The sequence below is a fragment of the Oculina patagonica genome, chromosome 8 (genome assembly GCF_052425735.1).
Source record: "Oculina patagonica isolate OP01 chromosome 8, crgOcupat, whole genome shotgun sequence".
Classification (NCBI taxonomy): domain Eukaryota; kingdom Metazoa; phylum Cnidaria; class Anthozoa; order Scleractinia; family Oculinidae; genus Oculina; species Oculina patagonica.
In genome coordinates this window covers 5,435,273-5,451,200 of record NC_135765.1, presented here as the reverse complement: position 1 = coordinate 5,451,200, position 15,928 = coordinate 5,435,273, and the positions used below count along the sequence as shown (strand labels likewise).

Below are 15,928 nucleotides of genomic sequence, written 5' to 3'. Positions count from 1 at the left end.
ACACTGCGACTAAGTTGATTGTTTAATTTTAAAATGTTTTCACAGTAAGATTTTTTTTCTCTTTTAAAAATCTCTTTCGTGAGAACCAAAAAGCTATCTCGCTTCAAGAAATCCGCCCCCAATTTTCAGCACTTACACGCTGTAAACGCAAAGGAACCTATTTTAATGAAAAACAAATATTACTATTTTTTGACAATCCAATGTTTCAAACTGTTGTCAAACAAGCAGATGGGTATATAACTTGACATGCCAAAAGTTAAACAGAAAACTTTATTTACTCATTGAAAATTCATTCTTATTAGCTTTCCTTTCTCAGTCTATCACTCGACCGATTCTCCTCGGAAATATGAATTGCGCTTTCTTGATTTTCTTCGTTTTCCCTGCTGCTTTTTCAGGTAAGCCATTTCGTGTTAACTTTTTGAATGTTCTTCTCAAAGCATACAAGAAAAAGTCAAAATCTAGAGCGCAAAAAAATAATCAAAACTTAGATCGATTGCAGACTACGTACTATTAGTTTAACTCCACTAAATTGTGTTGTAAAACTCTAACGGAAAGGATATGAGGAACGCAGGCTTGGTTTTGAGGGTTAAACACGTCGGTTTAAATTTGTAAAAAGTGAAAACTCAATGGAAGTCATGGAAGGCTAATTGGATGATCGAAAAACTAAAACTAAACAGCCCTGATAAAAAAATTATTCACCAGTAGGTATAAAACCCAGACTCTACTAATTGGACTTCCCTTACAGAATAAAAATGTAGCAACTTGATGAAACAAATTAAAATCTTCGATAAAAGTATGATGCAATTTGGAGAAGTATATGCTATGAATATGTAATTTTAAGCTGCGATATCAACCATTCATCTCTACATAAGCATTATAACATTAATACTCAGTTCCATTTGATTTCTTTTGTCTATAAAAAAGCGATAGATAAATAACAACGATTAAGATATATAAAAAAGCATGGATAGGATTTTATTCTGGAGTTGTGTTGTGTAAATCACGTCCGTACGCAGTATTTGCCAGTTTTCCTGTTTTTGGACATGCACCTGCTTAAGTGAATGACAAACTGGCGTGCTGAAGCCAGGGTACAATTCTCTCCTCCAAGCTTTGGTTAAGCGGACCGCTGACACAAGAGAGTGCAGGGGCATTTTCTCTCCTCTGTCTCTACCCTCTTGTATGCTGTTCTTAATTTTAGGACAAAAAGGCAATCAAAGTATAGTAAAAGACGACAATCGGACATCATACGCAACGTAGCCATTTTTTATCCCATTTTCCTTCTAGGCATGTAGATATTGAAGATACCACTAAACGGAGAAAGATTATGGTACATTACACACTTTTTTGGTATTTTTGAGGCGTCTCACAGCATTTTGCACACAGTATTTAAATTCGTCAGTTTTTTAACATTTTTACTCGCAGAAGAAGACATCAGGCTAGTACAGCCACCAGAAGCAACTCATGTGGGCCTGGGTCGAGTAGAAGTTAAACACGAGGGGACATGGGGCACAGTTTGTGACGATGGATGGTCATTTGAGGACGCAACAGTAGTGTGCGAGCAGATGGGCTTCCTGAAGGCCATTTATCAGGCAGGGTTTACATAAAAATTGGTTATAACGAAATGAAGTTTTTATGAGACAAAGTACAGGTTTTTCGAGGCAAGGTTTGCATTAGGTGGGTGTCAACGAGATGAAGTTCACATTAGATGGTTATACCAGGAAAGGGTTAGTTAAATGGGTTTATCAGGCAACGAAATTGCACTAAAAGGAATTATCTTTCGACGTTTGCATGGGACGGGTTAACCCGGGCATTTATTTGAATGTCTTTATCAGGTAGGGTCGCATTAGATGGGCTTCTAAGGAGAAGAAAAATTACAGGCAAAGGTTTGCTTTGAATACACGGACTTACCACTGGCAGTTTGCATTTGATGGGTTTTAGTACAAATTTATTTGTTTTAAGTATACTTTAGTGGCAATCTAGAAACAAGTGAATTCTGGAGGCGAGTGAAGTTCATTTTGAATATGGGGTACTCATCACATTTATCAATCTTTAAAAAACAATTTTCTTTTGCCAATAAAATGCTGCGCACTTGTATTTTTTTCGTCAAAGAAATGCTGAGCATGTGTATCCATCCAATAGGCAAACCGCGCAAAGTTTGGTCAGGGGACTGGACCCGTCTTGCTGAGTAAGATGATGTGCAACGGAGATGAGAAGTCGCTGTTAGACTGCCCCCATCAGGGGTGGGGACAGAACAGTTGTGATCATAGCCGAGACGCTGGTGTCAGTTGTCTACAAGAAGGTGAGAAGAAATCCGTCTTAACTAGTTATTAGAGAATTCTATTCGATACAGAAAAAAAGAAGATAAAAATAGATAAAAAGAAGATAAAAATTTGAAAAACGAGAAACCTCATACAACCTAAGGGACTCTGAGAACAGACTCAATGTTCTATTACCGCGCACTAACTATTACAAAATAGCTTTACCTATAGCGGCGCAATCTTATGGAACAGTCTTCCTTCCAAAGTAAGACAAGCGGAGTCCCTTGGGCAATTTAAAGCTTTAGTAAAATAAGTACTTTAAGGCACGGCATTAGTGGAAAGCAGCTTTTTCTTTATAATTAGCTTATCACTAGAATTTTATTATTTATGTAAGGATTGTATGAAGTATTACCTAGATAAAAAACAAAAACCATTATTAAACATCATAAAAATACATGTAAATGAAAAAGAAAAGATTCTGGGACAACACTCGTAAGGGAACATGGAGTCATGTTTCCAGCCATACTCGAGAACTACATTTGTTACCTCCATTAAGGTGACAGATCCCGTAAGGTATTAAGTCATACCCTGGCTATGCAATAGCATTACACCCCCGGAGTTTGGAGGGGGTTTCTTTCTCACGGTGAGGCTCCGCCCTTATTTGGGCTGAAGGCTTATAAAAGGGAAGGGATTTCATGAGATGGATTATGCAGGAGAATAGGAAAACTGTCATTTAGATATTTAAAAAGACCTTTGAAAATATTTCAAACAGGCGTAGCTAATCGCCGATTCCTCTTAGTAAAGTGTTATTCAAGTGAAAACTTGAGAATAAGGATGCAGTACATTTTCTAAGGAAGGTGTAGGAAAGGGTTACTTTTTCTTTCAACAGTGGTGTCTAAAACATGTAAAAAATAAGCCTTTAGGTCACAGGGAGGAGCCTAAAACAATTCTTGTGAAATGGGAAATAAATTATTTTTCTTCCCATTTCAGAGACGAGATAATATACGCCTCTAGTATAAAGGTATTGAATTTTTATTGTACACATGCCTGTACACATTTGTCCCTCTAGGTGTCCCGCAAATCTTGGAGGTTGGGTGCTACCGGGATAAGTCTGCGGACCGGGCCTTTGGCAAACTTTACGCTAACCTCCGAAAACAAATCGATTGGTGGAACAGGCGAGCGATCGTAACGAAGTGTGCCGAGCGTGCGTTCGTGCGTGGTTATAAGTATTTCGGGGTGCAGTTTTATGGAGAGTGTTGGGGAGATGATCGACCTCGGCCGACGTACGATAAACATGGCACTGGAAAAGGCTGCACTGACGGTGAGTATGAAATACGAAAAATATATTCAGGCTTAATTTTTCGCGATGAGCACTCTGTGACATGAGAGGTGCGCTCGTCTAATGGTTATTGCACTGGACTCCGGATCGAGCGGTCCTGGTTTGAGACCTGGGCGGGGCACTGTGTTGTGTTCTTGGGCAAGGCACTTTATTTTCATAGTGCCTCTCTCCACCCGGGTGTTTAAATGGTACCGGCGAATTTAATGCTGGGGGGTAACCCTGCGATGGACAAGAATCCCATTCAGGCGGAGAGTAGAAATACTTCTAGTCGCTTCATGCCCTACGGAAACGAGATAAACTCCGGCCTGGTGAGCCACTTGGCTCGAACGCAGACTTTTTCTTTAGCATCCGTGACATAGCTTTTTCGAAGATTTCAGGCATTAATGGGCCGGGGATCCTTGGGGGATCCCAAGCCATGATTTTTGCGATTCTGGTGCAAACGCTGTTAGAATTCAAGTATAAAGCCACTAGGAGTTAATTAATTAAGAAGTCCATTAAAGCCTGTCAGAGAATGACCATATAAATAATAATTATATGAAATAAATCATGCAAGTGGAATGGAGTGAAGGGTTCATTCAACGAGAAAAGAGATCTCCTTTTCTCAGCAATGTAAGCTTTTTGCTATCAAAAGAAGTCTTCGACTAAACTAAAACCCATGAGCTTTAATTAATTTATTATTTATTTATTTTACCTTTTAAACATCCCCAAGCAACATCCTAACCAATAAACCCAACATGCTAATTCAAAAAGCAGCCTGCGTAGTATTTGATTCCTTTTCAATCGCGCGGAGCGAACGAATGAACGAGCGTGCGACCGAGTGAGCGAGCGAGCCAGCGAAAGCGCCTGGGCGGGCAAAAAGTAGTGCAAGGGCCCGCAGACTATTTAAACAAGCAATGAAGTGAGATCTCCAAGACCTCAAGTTAAGCCTTTTTTGAGTCCCTTGATTAATTATCCACGCTTTCGTTGACGCTGTAGGTGTTGGTGACCATATTCACAACTATGTTTATCGCTTTGCACCGTGGCACGATCTTGGTTGCTGGCGTGACACGGGTGACGGTCGTACCATGACTCTATTGGCTAACTTCCGCAGGAAAATCGATTGGTTTCACATGGAGAAGACAGGTAGGTATAAGTTAAGATATAGCAACATTTTCGGTGTTTCTTTCGAGATGTAGAAACACGAGTGGAGGTTTGGGAGAACGTGAAATTCTGTGGGAACACGAGCTATAGATGATTGTTCTCAGTAAAGCTTTCAGTTCAAGTTCTTCCAAACTTTCACGAGTATTTCTATTAATAATTAAGTCCCAACTGTTTTATTATACACTCTAAATGATTACAATCCAAACCAAAAGTTTTTGTATTTTTAACCCAAAACGCAGGGGTTATTTCCCCCTTTAAGAGCAACGCGTGCACGATTGTGTTCAATAAGAGAACCAATCAGATTCGCGGACAACCCTGTATTTGCAAGAGAAAATGGCACCGTAGACAAAGCTTGGACCCGTGAAGCCAAATAAGACGTTAAAAAAGGACGGGATTTCACTTTTGGTTCGCTGCATTTCAGGAGAAACTGCTCTGACGACTTTTGTTCTGACCTATAGTACTTTAGAGCTAATTACGACATGAATTTTACAAACAACGTGTAGAAATGTAGACTGTGCACTGTTTAAGAGAACTTAAGCCTTTCATGGGAATTTGTCTTTTAAACAGTTCAGTGCGTGACGGAAACGGAACACCAGAATTCCCCTAATTACCCTTGTTTCCTAATAGGAAAGGGTGGAGGAGAGGTGTATACGGCTAAAACACGTCGAAAATCATGATACCAGCTATTTAATTATTTCTTTTAGTTGAGATGTGTTATGAGGCTGCTAAAAAGGCTAACAAGAAATACTTCGCCATTCAGTTTTTCGGCGAGTGTTGGGTGTCTGACACGGAGTCTTACAAGGCGCACGGTCCGTCCACAAATTGTTGGAATGGAGTCGGTAGAGACTACGACAACTACGTGTACGAAGCTCTTTGGTAAACACAGGTAGGATATATATCTTATTATTAATTAAAGGGGGTACGTCATGGGGATTTCGCAGATTTTTGGTCTAAACTCAGTGGTAGGCAACTTAACCCATGTAAAACATTATCTTTGATCATCTAAAGGGAGATATAACCTTAATTTGTCGATACAAATCAAGATACGGCTATAAATGTCGATTTTTTTGAAGACAAGCGGAAACAACTTGAAAAGTTTTAACTTCTTTTAATCCTTTTCATCTGAGCCATCCGCATGGCCGCAGCCAAAGACGCTTGTTAAAAGTTCCGGTGCTCTAAAATAGTAATTTTTAATAAAAAAATAACCATTATTTTTAGGTTTCCTACGACACAAATATAAATTTGGCTGTTCTAAAATATTTCATCAATCAAAAACTAGCGTGAGCGCTCACGAGTACTCCGAAAGCAATCGCGTGAACAAATACGTCAGGCGTTGCCTAGCAACTTCTGGGACGAACACCGCAGACTCAGTCCCGTCAGGGAGGCGGGATTTCGTCATCAACTGGTACTTTTTCCTCAGACTGTTTTTTCCACTTGAAGACGACAAATTCGTTGAAATTCTCACCCATAAGTTTCAGTAAATTTTGTAGTCTATATACTTATCGACCATAGCGTACGAGCAAAGAGCGCGCGAAAATTCTTCCAGTTACTGTAAATTTGCTCAGTGCTTTTCTCTTGATAATAAATGCCTTAACCTTTATCCACACAGGCCATTAGAGAGAAGACGAATGGACTTAACTGCACAATATGATCAATCAGTGTACATTGTTCCTGATCTGAAAACAGCTGTAACTTATCCCGTTGATAAGCTATGCCGTAAATAAATACTCTTAAACTGGGGTCTCTGAGCACTAGTATTTCAGTTCTAGATCTCTTGTAGATTTTAAATATGGCACCGAATATTTGATCAATTTTACGCACGTTATTTCATACCTGGACAAAAGGAGGCTCCCAGCCTTCTCCCGCCCTTCTTATTCGAGTCAAACGGAGGCGCAAGTAGTCGCAAGTTTAACTTGCATACAGACTTGCGTTGGATGGCTGAACGGACTCACAAGTTTACTTGCAAGTGCACGCAAATACAATCGCAAGAAGATGCAATCAGCTACGCGCGCGTTCATACGGTAGAGTTAACCCTTTTATCGCTGCATTTATTCAAAAAACTTGTTTAATCGTTTTAAAACTTTTTTTTTCTTAACTTTTTTAAACTTTGCTAGAAAAGCACTTTTCACCCTGTATCCAATCTGTATTTGTTGCGTATTTCAAGAATCCGGGTGGACGGAACCTCCCGCCCCCCCCTTTCCGTTGTGGTTCCCTTCTCTTTGTCCCATATCTCATGCGAAATATATAACAAAATGTTGCGAAAATTTCTCGTTTTCTCCCGGTTCCCGTTACCTTAGGAAGGAACCCCGCTTCCCGTTTTCTCTTCTCCCGCCTCCCGCCTCCCGCCTCCCGCCCCTTTTCTTCCAGGCTTCCGCCCCCCTGTCCCCTTCAACAGAGTACAAACGGACGGTAGGCGGCCGGGCGTACGATGGCATCAGAAGCAACATTTTTCACATCGATAGGTTACCAAAACTTGGTACCCATGGTGCTCAGCTGGCGCACTTCGCGCGCCGGAGCTTTGCTAAGAAAATCGCGCGTATGGCTTTCCGAAGCACCGGGTAGGGATTAAAGTTTAGCTTTTCAAAGGAAAAAGGAGATATTTTTAAATTTTTTTCAAATCCATACAAACGCTCATAGAGTCAAAGTACGCTCAATTTTAAATCCATAAAAACTCTTGTAGTACGCTTTGGTTATCTGAAAAAACTCGCGCCACTTTCTCAGCCAATCAGAAGTAAAACAAAAACCAATCTTGACCCGTTCATACAACTTTTCCCAGGCTTCGCAGTATAGGTTTCATGTATTTTCTTCGAGTTTTTATTGGATCAATGGATTGTCCGTGATCTTTGCGATTGGCCAAGGTGATTACTTAAGCTCTGGTATTAAAGTGCAACTAATTACAAATTTTTACTTTGTATAGGTAATCACATGATTTCGAGTGCAATTTGGGATAAATAAGCACGAGTATTTTTTTCAAAGGCTAACAAAATTGCACGAGCCCGTTGGGCGGTGCAATTTGTAGTCTTTGAAAAAATATACGAGTGCTTATATTGCGAGAAAATAACATGTGCAAATCTTGTACAAAAACAATTTATTCAAACTCGGCAAATATCATCACGCGTTCATTCATTCTAGTCGATATGTTCCATTCTAACTTTTCTATAGCTTCTAGCTTATTTTTCAAATGAATAAGTAAAGGTTTACATTTTTTAGACGACTCTGATATATTATTTGCTTTCCAATACATGTTTTGTGTAATAATAATATTATTTAGAAGAAGAAAATGTGGTCTTGTACATGTCAGACCAAAAAGGATATCATATTCGTTTAAAGGATCTAAATTTATACCTACAAGGAAGATGTTGGCGCGTAGTTTGTCCAAATGATTTCGGATTCAGGACAAACATTTGTGGGTTAATTTTGGCAGAAAATTATTTCCCACTAACAAAATGTAGATAACTCATATATAGTTTCTTTCTTTAATGGAAAAAAAGACGATATTAAAAGGATCGCAAAAACAAGTATATGATTCACAAACTTGAATGGCTTTTTTTTTCGTTCCCATCACCCCGGGACCCCGGGTTTTCCACACCCCGTGTTTTCTACAGACCCCGGGAACCCCGCGTTTTCCACACCCCGTGTTTTCCACACCCCGTGTTTTCCACATCCCGGGACCCCGGGACCCCGGCACCGTGGTTTTTGACTGCGCGTCGTGTACCCTTGTGCGAAGTACTGCCGCCCACTCGACTAACCCTAAAAAAAAATCAAAGCCTTCTGGGCAGCCTCCGTGTCACTTTCGAATGATGAAGGAACTGAGGAATAAGCTCTGTAACGGAATAATATATAATGTGTATGTAATGTTTTGGAAAATTATTGCATGAGGTAAGTTCGTGTTTGATTTTCTCAAGCGGGCCTATGCACTCAGTGGTTACTTAGAATGTGGAGTATTTTGATTGAAACCTTTCTAAAAGTGGGTTTGATGCGATTTCATTTTTCATTTCCTTGGAGCTCTCGTTTCCGCACCTTATATAGGTTTTGAATAAACTCAGGCGCATGAAGAGCGTCTCTTTCTTCTCGCGCCTTGGTTGGGTTCATCCCCTATATAAGGCGCGGAAGGAAGAGTTAGGGCATGGACTATCACTCACTTGGCGAGGGGTGACCGCGAAAAAAACATGGTGGTGAGCTCTACCGCTGCCGCTCTCAGTCAGATAAAAGCGTTTGAGTTTCATATCACATAATAAAATTATTCCGTCGTGCTTAAACATAATCTATCTGAGGGTGTAGAGTGAAAATAACAAAGGATTTCATTGGAGTAACGGCTGGCGCACTTTTGTCACGCAAACCTCAGACTTTTATGTGACTGGCGTGACAGGCGTGATTCACGGTCAAGCGTCCAGGCCCAGTACTAGAACCCTTCACAATACGTATTAGCAGAGCTCGCTACATGAACACAAAGTACACTTCAGAGGTTTCTAATTTCTATTTTTTTTTGTCGGGTATCCCTTTTCCTTTTTTATAAAACCGTAGAGCTAGTAGAGGGTAGAGAATTTGACGCTCTGTAAAGCCCTTACGCGGTGATATGGGCCATTTTGACCTTGTAAACTGACAACACGGTGAAGAATTTGACCGAAGGTTCTCAGAAAAGTAACTGAATGCCCAGGGTTTGCCCGAGGAGGATGGGCGCTTTTAAATTTGAATGATACATTGAGAGGAAAAATGAGAGAAATAGTCAGCTTATTCCAGTGTATTTAGGCTTGGAGGAATAAGAAGGCACAGCATTGCAGATTAGGAAACAGAAAAACACACCAATAATGAGAAAGGGCTAACGTACAGTAATACCAAAAAAGCAAGTGGAAATTTCATCATCTCTTCACGTTTAATTGTAACTAAACATATATTGAAGTGCAATCGTAATGCAAATCGCGTGGCAAATGTCACGTTTTTTAAACTTTATTTCCATTTCACAAAAAAAATTAATTTTAAAAGTTATCACGATTACACGAGTTAATAGCCTAAAGGAACATGCGAAAGTGACTCATGTTCATTAGTAGCCTCTCCCCAGTCCCCTTCTATTTCACTCCATCTTCGCCCCTCCAAGATGATAAATCAATGACAACGAGTTCTAAAAAATACTATTTATGCAATCCAACTCATAACAAAATACAATTCAGACAGCTTTAGATACAGCTTGCATTTGTTTCCATTTGATTCATGACCTTTCATCTGTTACAATTTTCGAGTATTTTGAATAAAGGATACTAGCTAAGGGGTGATGAATGGTCTTTCGAAAAGTGCATGTCTCGCAAAATTTTAGCCAAATTTCAGGTGTCTCGTAGTCTCGAATTTTTCTTTGACGCCTTCTCGGAGTCTCAATTTCTTTTGCAAGGCTAAAAAGGTCTCGGGCTCGCAGAAAAGATATCAGTCTCGCCGTCTCGCAAAGTCTCGCATTAACCATTCGACACCCCTTAGCTACACTGTAGGTAAAAGGATACTAGATTTATTGGCCTGGTATAAATCAAATCGACAAATACCTCGATCAGGAACGACCGTACTTACATATTTTAATTTCAACACGCATTCACGAGGAATATGCAACTAAAAAGCTAGTTTAGTCTGTGACCTCTTCAGTTGGTTGCCATGTAAGAGTTGAATCTGGAATGACTTCATGTAACCACATATGAAAAATATACCTATATATATCAAGTTCCAAAATGTTTTTATTTATTTTTAATTTTAAATAATATTTTTTTATAGTTATTTTAGTTTTTATTTCTAACAACTAAAGATTTTGAATAAATACCTTAAGATTAAGAGGAGCGCTCAAACTACATAAGGTTTTGATGAACATCTAACCCTGCACATTTACCTTTGTAAAATTTTCAAATGTAAATGTGAATGGCATGGTTCATCAAAATGTTATGTAATTTTATGCTCATCTTTCTCTTCAAGTATTTATTAAAAATTATATTATTTTCTATTATAGTTATCAATGTTTCTGTTGGTTATTTTTTAAACAAAGTTGTCATTTGGAAGCTGATAATGAGGTTTACTTTCCATGCATGGATGCATGAAGTCATCCCAGATTGACATCTATTATGGCAACCAACTGAAGAGGTCATAGAGGAAACTGGTTTTATAGTCACATATGTTACATAAATGTGTGTTGAAAGTAAATGCAACTGAGATCTTTCCTTATCAAGATGCTGTTTAGTTACGCATTCTTTTCATATCAGTTCTCCTTACTTATACCCATAAATCTCTTAATGTTCGTTATGAGAAAATGGTGGTCCATCAAGACAGTATCCCCTAGCTGATGGATGTCTTTGTTCTCGCCACTTGACTGATGGACAATAGACTAACGATGTAAGGAGAAACCAGTTGTTGATCACTTGATCTCAGTCATGTTTGTCAGTAGAGACAGAATCTTGTCTGGACTCCATGTCAATAAAGGCTTGGCCTTCTTTTGAGGATTGTGTTAGATTGAGATCCTTTGAAATAGAGCCTGTAAATAAACAAGAAAAAACATCTTAAGATTTGCAAGCAAAAGATAGCTAGAACTGACGTTTAGATTTGTGTGGCTACTTGAATGGGGTCACAAGGAAAAAAACATTTATTGAGAACAAAGGACAGCAACCTTTTTTCGTAAATGAACCAATAACATCAAAATACAATTACCTAATACTGGCACATAACTGAGTTCCTTGCTGAGCCCTCGCCTCCTTCTCTTGAAAACGCATTTGTAATTCCTTAAAGGAAAGTTAAATGTTACTTTTAGTGCACAACTACTACAAAGCTTGGTGTAATATTCAAACCCAAACCAAAACATGTTATTTAATTTTGATATTACATGAAAGAACCCATTCAGCACGAAAACTTACATTGCAACAGTCGATGACCAACAAATCCATTTATGTTCTCCTACACTCTCTGAAAGGTTCAGTTATCTTCTAACATCAGACACACCTACACCAAACACATTAATGGGAACACAATGTATGTTACTCAAGTATTTCAACCAAATGCTAAATATTACTGGCAAATCTACAACCTTTTGGTCACTGTATAAATGGAGGAAATACTGACACAGAAATAACAATGATGTTCCACAGCTAGCAACAAAGCCCAATATTCATTCTAGGCAGTAAAATTTGAAGGCACACTTAAAGTCAGAGCTTGAGACTAACTTTTTTGCTAGCTAGCCAATTGGCTTGTGACAACTTTGACTTCACTAGCCAAAACTTACTTATTAAAACAAGCTACAGTAACTAAGGTTTGGTGCCATCTTCACTGGCTCTGTTATCATTATCTTTAGGGTTAATTTAGTTTACTTTTTGGTAATTTCAGCTTGTCCACAGTCTAATTGATAATTTTATATGTGACAACAGTGTACATGTACTTGTGAGTCCTGTTCTCTTGGAGTCGATTTCGATGTATGATTTTCTTCCAATCAAATTCCTGAAATTTTAACTAGCCATTTTGGCTAAAGAAAGGCCACAACCTACTAGCCAAAACTGCATTTCTACTTAGCCTGTGGCTAGTTTGCTACCCTTAGTCTTAAGTCCTGTTAAGTGCGCACAGTTTAAAGGCATTACATCAGAGTTTCCCTAGATTATGTTAGGCCCTGATCCAACAAGTGACATGGCCCAGAAAGTAGCAACAGCACATTGAATGAAATTGCAACAAAAGCCAACCTTTCTGACAGAGTTGTCATGCGACAAAAAGTATGATTCATAAAACTCCAACATAGGACATTTTTAAATTCAGATAAGCATTACAGAACTCTCCCCTGGCAGAATTTACTCAAAACTAGCTCTGACTAACTACCTTTAGAATATGTAAAGAAAGACAAAATGATAGAAATAACGTAAAGCATACAGATTGTAATAAATACCATTTTTCTTAGGTCCTCTATCTTCACACCACAGCATTATCTCTGCTATTTAGCAAGAAACCTATTGACACATTAGCAAGCCATTTGATCCTTGTCTGTGTTGACTGGTAGTGGTACTCAGCTGAAAGACAAGGTAAATGGACCCAATTTATCATCAATTTTTCAACTGAAAACAAATGCTTGGCTCATTGTTGCTTAGCAGAATGTATATGTTAAGGATATACGTGTAGAGATTTTTGGCTCTTTACTTCTCCTACTTCAATATATTTATAAAAATTCCCATAACAAGCTCCCTGGTTTTTTCTCTTTGAAAACAAGTTTCATAAAATTAGAAGTAACACAGATTGCAATAAATACCATTTTTTCTAGGTCCTCTATCTTCGCACCATGGCGTCATCTTTGCTATTTAGCAAGGAACCTATTGACACAGTAGCAAGTCACTGGTCCTTGTCTGTGTATACTGGAATCCAACTAAGAGAGAACAGTCACATGATTGGTAAAAATGCACTGTATACACCTGATTGAAGAATCGTTGACCCATGAAAAGCATAAACCATGCGACCCAATTGTTTACTGGGAAATCGGAAAAATAACTGTTGTCTTTGAGAGAATAAGCATGATTATAAGACAGTGCATAAATCATGCTCTTTACGCTCTCAAAGAAAGAAATGTCTTAATTATCAATAAAAAGAATATTTCCAAGCTCACCAAGGATGTCTACCCAGAATACCATTGGGTCATATCGTTCATGATCTATGCTTTTCACAGGATCAACGTTTCTTCAATTAGGTATGTACCGGGTAATGGAAACTCAGACAATATAGGCAAGCTCTAATAACATTATAATAATGTTGTATACCACTTGTAATAAATTGTTAAGTCAAAAACATCTAAAGGCCATAACTATCTATACTACATTTCATTTTATTATGACTCACCCAGAAGAACACTGGTGTAATTGTCTTTTCCCTCCACATTCATCACTCTTGGAAAACTTGCCCTGCATAAGTCGTCATCCAGCATCCCAGTCTGGAAGATCAAAGAAAACACAATTAAGATTGACCACTTGTAAATGGATGGATCCATGTTGTTTTGCTATAACAGACACATTCTTGAAGATGCTTAACCTCAATTTGATAATTTATGTACAGTGACAATTTAATGCTCCATGTTGTTTTGCTGTAATGTTCAACACATTCTCAAAGGCACAAATTAACCTCTGACACGTTAAGGGAAAATGTACAATTTTGTTTGCCTTTTTGTGGTTACACTTGTAAGAGACAGGCTCCAGGTCATAGACTCCCCTGGATCCAGTACAAGTTAAAGGTCAAATGAACAGAAATTTCAAAATGCCATTTTAACCAACCAAATGCTACATCTATTCATTATTGAGTGAAATTAGGGAAAAATTTTTTGAATGACTGCGCACTAAAATGGAAGGAATGGAACGAGTTTGTGACGCCATAATTGGTGTTTTTGAAGACGAACGCAGACTGATTCCGCAGACCGCACCGACGGCAACGTCAATGACAACGTCTGGTGAAAAATGAATTTATATTTTACTTGAGAATCTCGCAACTTTACAGACGTATTCTGCTTATTTATCGCTTTAAGAACTAACCCCTTGCTGAATATTCAAACAGGGAGAGAGCTTTCAACCCCAATTAGAAAACCCTAAAATTAGACGTCTTGGCTGATGTTGTCCAAAATACGCAGAATTTTGTCATGTCACGTTGTTGTTTGGCAGACAACGGCTTTGAAATGTAAAAAGATTCAAAATGCACGTGCAAAGTTAACGCACATGCAGATAATTCTGCTCATTAACGTTAAATGCTAATGAGAAAGAACGATAGAGATTCCTGATTTGCTTTCATACCAGCATGCATTCTACCCCAGGGATTCTACCATGTCTCACATGATTAGCAAAACGACAGCAAACAAAACTTAAAGCTATTTTTGCGCTTTAGCTATTTTATTAAAAAAATTTCGCATCTCTGAACAACAAACAACAAACAATCAACTGAAAAACGGCCGAAAAGAACAAAATAACTGCTTGAAATTTCACTAAACACATTCTTTTAAATTCTAAGATGCGGTCCGCGGAATCGGTCTGCGGTTGTCTTTAAAAACACCAATTATGACGCCACAAGTTTTTATTTCCGATTACTTTGATATGTTTATTTGGCTCTTAATAAACACATAGGCAAAAAAAATAAAAAAATCGAAATTTCTGTTCATTTGACCTTTAAGATCTACAAGGAGGGAAACCCTCAGATATGACCAAATGCCGGGTTTTGTTCAGATCCAACACACACCACACTGCTGTGATCACTTCCCTACTACAGTACAGAAGCAGTTCTGATAATAAGCTCCCTGGTCCTTCTTATTGAAAACAAGTCCCATAAATTTGAAAGTAACACAAACTGGTATAAATACCATTTTTCTTAGGTCCTCTATCTTCACACCATGGCATCATCTCTGCTATTTAGCAAGGAACCTATTGACACAACAGCACGTCATTTGATCCTTGTCTTTGTACACAGGAATCCAACTAAGAAGAAAAGTTATTATAAATGATCAGTAAAATGTTGCATTATAAAACCTAATTCTTCTCGAAAACAAGTCTCGTAAAATTGAAAGTAACACAGATTTTAGTAAATACCATTTTTCTCAGGTCCTCTATCTTCACACCACAGCATCTCTGCTATTGAACAAGGAACCTTTTGATACAGCGCCAAGTTATTTGATCCTTTGTCCATGTAGACTAGAACCCAACTACAAAAAAAGATTATAAATGATCAGTAAAAAATTAGCATTATAAAAATTAAAAGCCACTAATAACAACATTATTATGTATACCACTTGTAATAAATTGATTAGTCGAAAACATCCAAAGGCCATCACTAACTATATATAATTATTATCCTTAAGTAATAATAATTTTATTTTATTATGACTCACCCAGAAGAACGCTGCTGTAATATTTCCTTTCCCTCCAAATTCATCATTCTTGGAATACTTGCCCTGCATAGTCAACATCCAGTATCCCAATCTGGAAGATTAAAGAAAACACAAAGCAGATTAACACTTATTGTCATTAGCTGTAACAACACATAAAATATCGGAAAAATGCTCCAACACAGTATTCTCAGACACAATTTAACCTCAATTACCAGCCGGATTTCCGAGGGGAAAACTAACATTTTTTCTGAAAAACTAACAAGAAAGGATAGCTTATTTAACATGGTGTTATTTTCAAAACAGAGTTAGTCTCCTCTACTAACTCTGTTCAAAATAAGCGTG

General features: G+C 38.2%; 2 protein-coding genes across 23 annotated transcripts; one reads left to right on the top strand and one right to left on the bottom strand.

The window, feature by feature from the left end:
- Window positions 1-283: 283 nt before the first annotated feature.
- Window positions 284-6,477, top strand: LOC144663453 (uncharacterized). Its single transcript, XM_078524411.1, has 7 exons — window positions 284-395; window positions 1,423-1,589; window positions 2,140-2,299; window positions 3,328-3,579; window positions 4,573-4,719; window positions 5,442-5,623; window positions 6,347-6,477. The coding sequence occupies exons 1-6, from the start codon at window positions 347-349 to the stop codon at window positions 5,615-5,617; spliced, it is 951 nt and encodes a 316-aa protein (XP_078380537.1). The 5' UTR covers window positions 284-346; the 3' UTR covers window positions 5,618-5,623; window positions 6,347-6,477.
- A 3,377-nt stretch (window positions 6,478-9,854) lies between these two features.
- LOC144663476 (uncharacterized) lies at window positions 9,855-15,928 on the bottom strand. Of its 22 annotated transcripts, none has more exons than XM_078524436.1 (11): window positions 15,910-15,928; window positions 15,587-15,677; window positions 15,288-15,400; window positions 15,062-15,189; window positions 13,564-13,654; window positions 12,983-13,096; window positions 12,626-12,746; window positions 11,613-11,697; window positions 11,410-11,480; window positions 10,187-11,236; window positions 9,855-9,992 (listed from the first exon to the last, which is right to left on the bottom strand). In XM_078524436.1, the coding sequence occupies exons 2-4, from the start codon at window positions 15,631-15,633 to the stop codon at window positions 15,107-15,109; spliced, it is 243 nt and encodes an 80-aa protein (XP_078380562.1). In that variant the 5' UTR covers window positions 15,634-15,677; window positions 15,910-15,928; the 3' UTR covers window positions 9,855-9,992; window positions 10,187-11,236; window positions 11,410-11,480; window positions 11,613-11,697; window positions 12,626-12,746; window positions 12,983-13,096; window positions 13,564-13,654; window positions 15,062-15,106. The 22 variants fall into 22 exon arrangements, with proteins under 22 accessions (XP_078380562.1, XP_078380561.1, XP_078380563.1 ...); XM_078524435.1 differs by lacking the exon at window positions 15,910-15,928 and adding an exon at window positions 15,790-15,823; XM_078524437.1 differs by lacking the exon at window positions 15,910-15,928 and having other exon boundaries at window positions 13,560-13,654; window positions 15,587-15,709.

What these genes read in the sequence shown, in the direction of transcription:
- LOC144663453 (XM_078524411.1), top strand. Translation starts at nt 347, where the DNA reads ATGAATTGCGCTTTCTTGATTTTCTTCGTTTTCCCTGCTGCTTTTTCA. An exon ending in TTTCCCTGCTGCTTTTTCAG is followed by an intron (nt 396 to 1,422) that starts GTAAGCCATTTC and finishes TTTTACTCGCAG; the next exon opens with AAGAAGACATCAGGCTAGTA. An exon ending in TGGAAAAGGCTGCACTGACG is followed by an intron (nt 3,580 to 4,572) that starts GTGAGTATGAAA and finishes TTGACGCTGTAG; the next exon opens with GTGTTGGTGACCATATTCAC.
- LOC144663476 (XM_078524436.1), bottom strand. Translation starts at nt 15,633, where the DNA reads ATGATGAATTTGGAGGGAAAGGAAATATTACAGCAGCGTTCTTCTGG. An exon ending in TTACAGCAGCGTTCTTCTGG is followed by an intron (nt 15,401 to 15,586) that starts GTGAGTCATAAT and finishes CTTTTTTTGTAG; the next exon opens with TTGGGTTCTAGTCTACATGG. An exon ending in TAGAGGACCTGAGAAAAATG is followed by an intron (nt 15,190 to 15,287) that starts GTATTTACTAAA and finishes CATTTATAATAA; the next exon opens with CTTTTCTTCTTAGTTGGATT.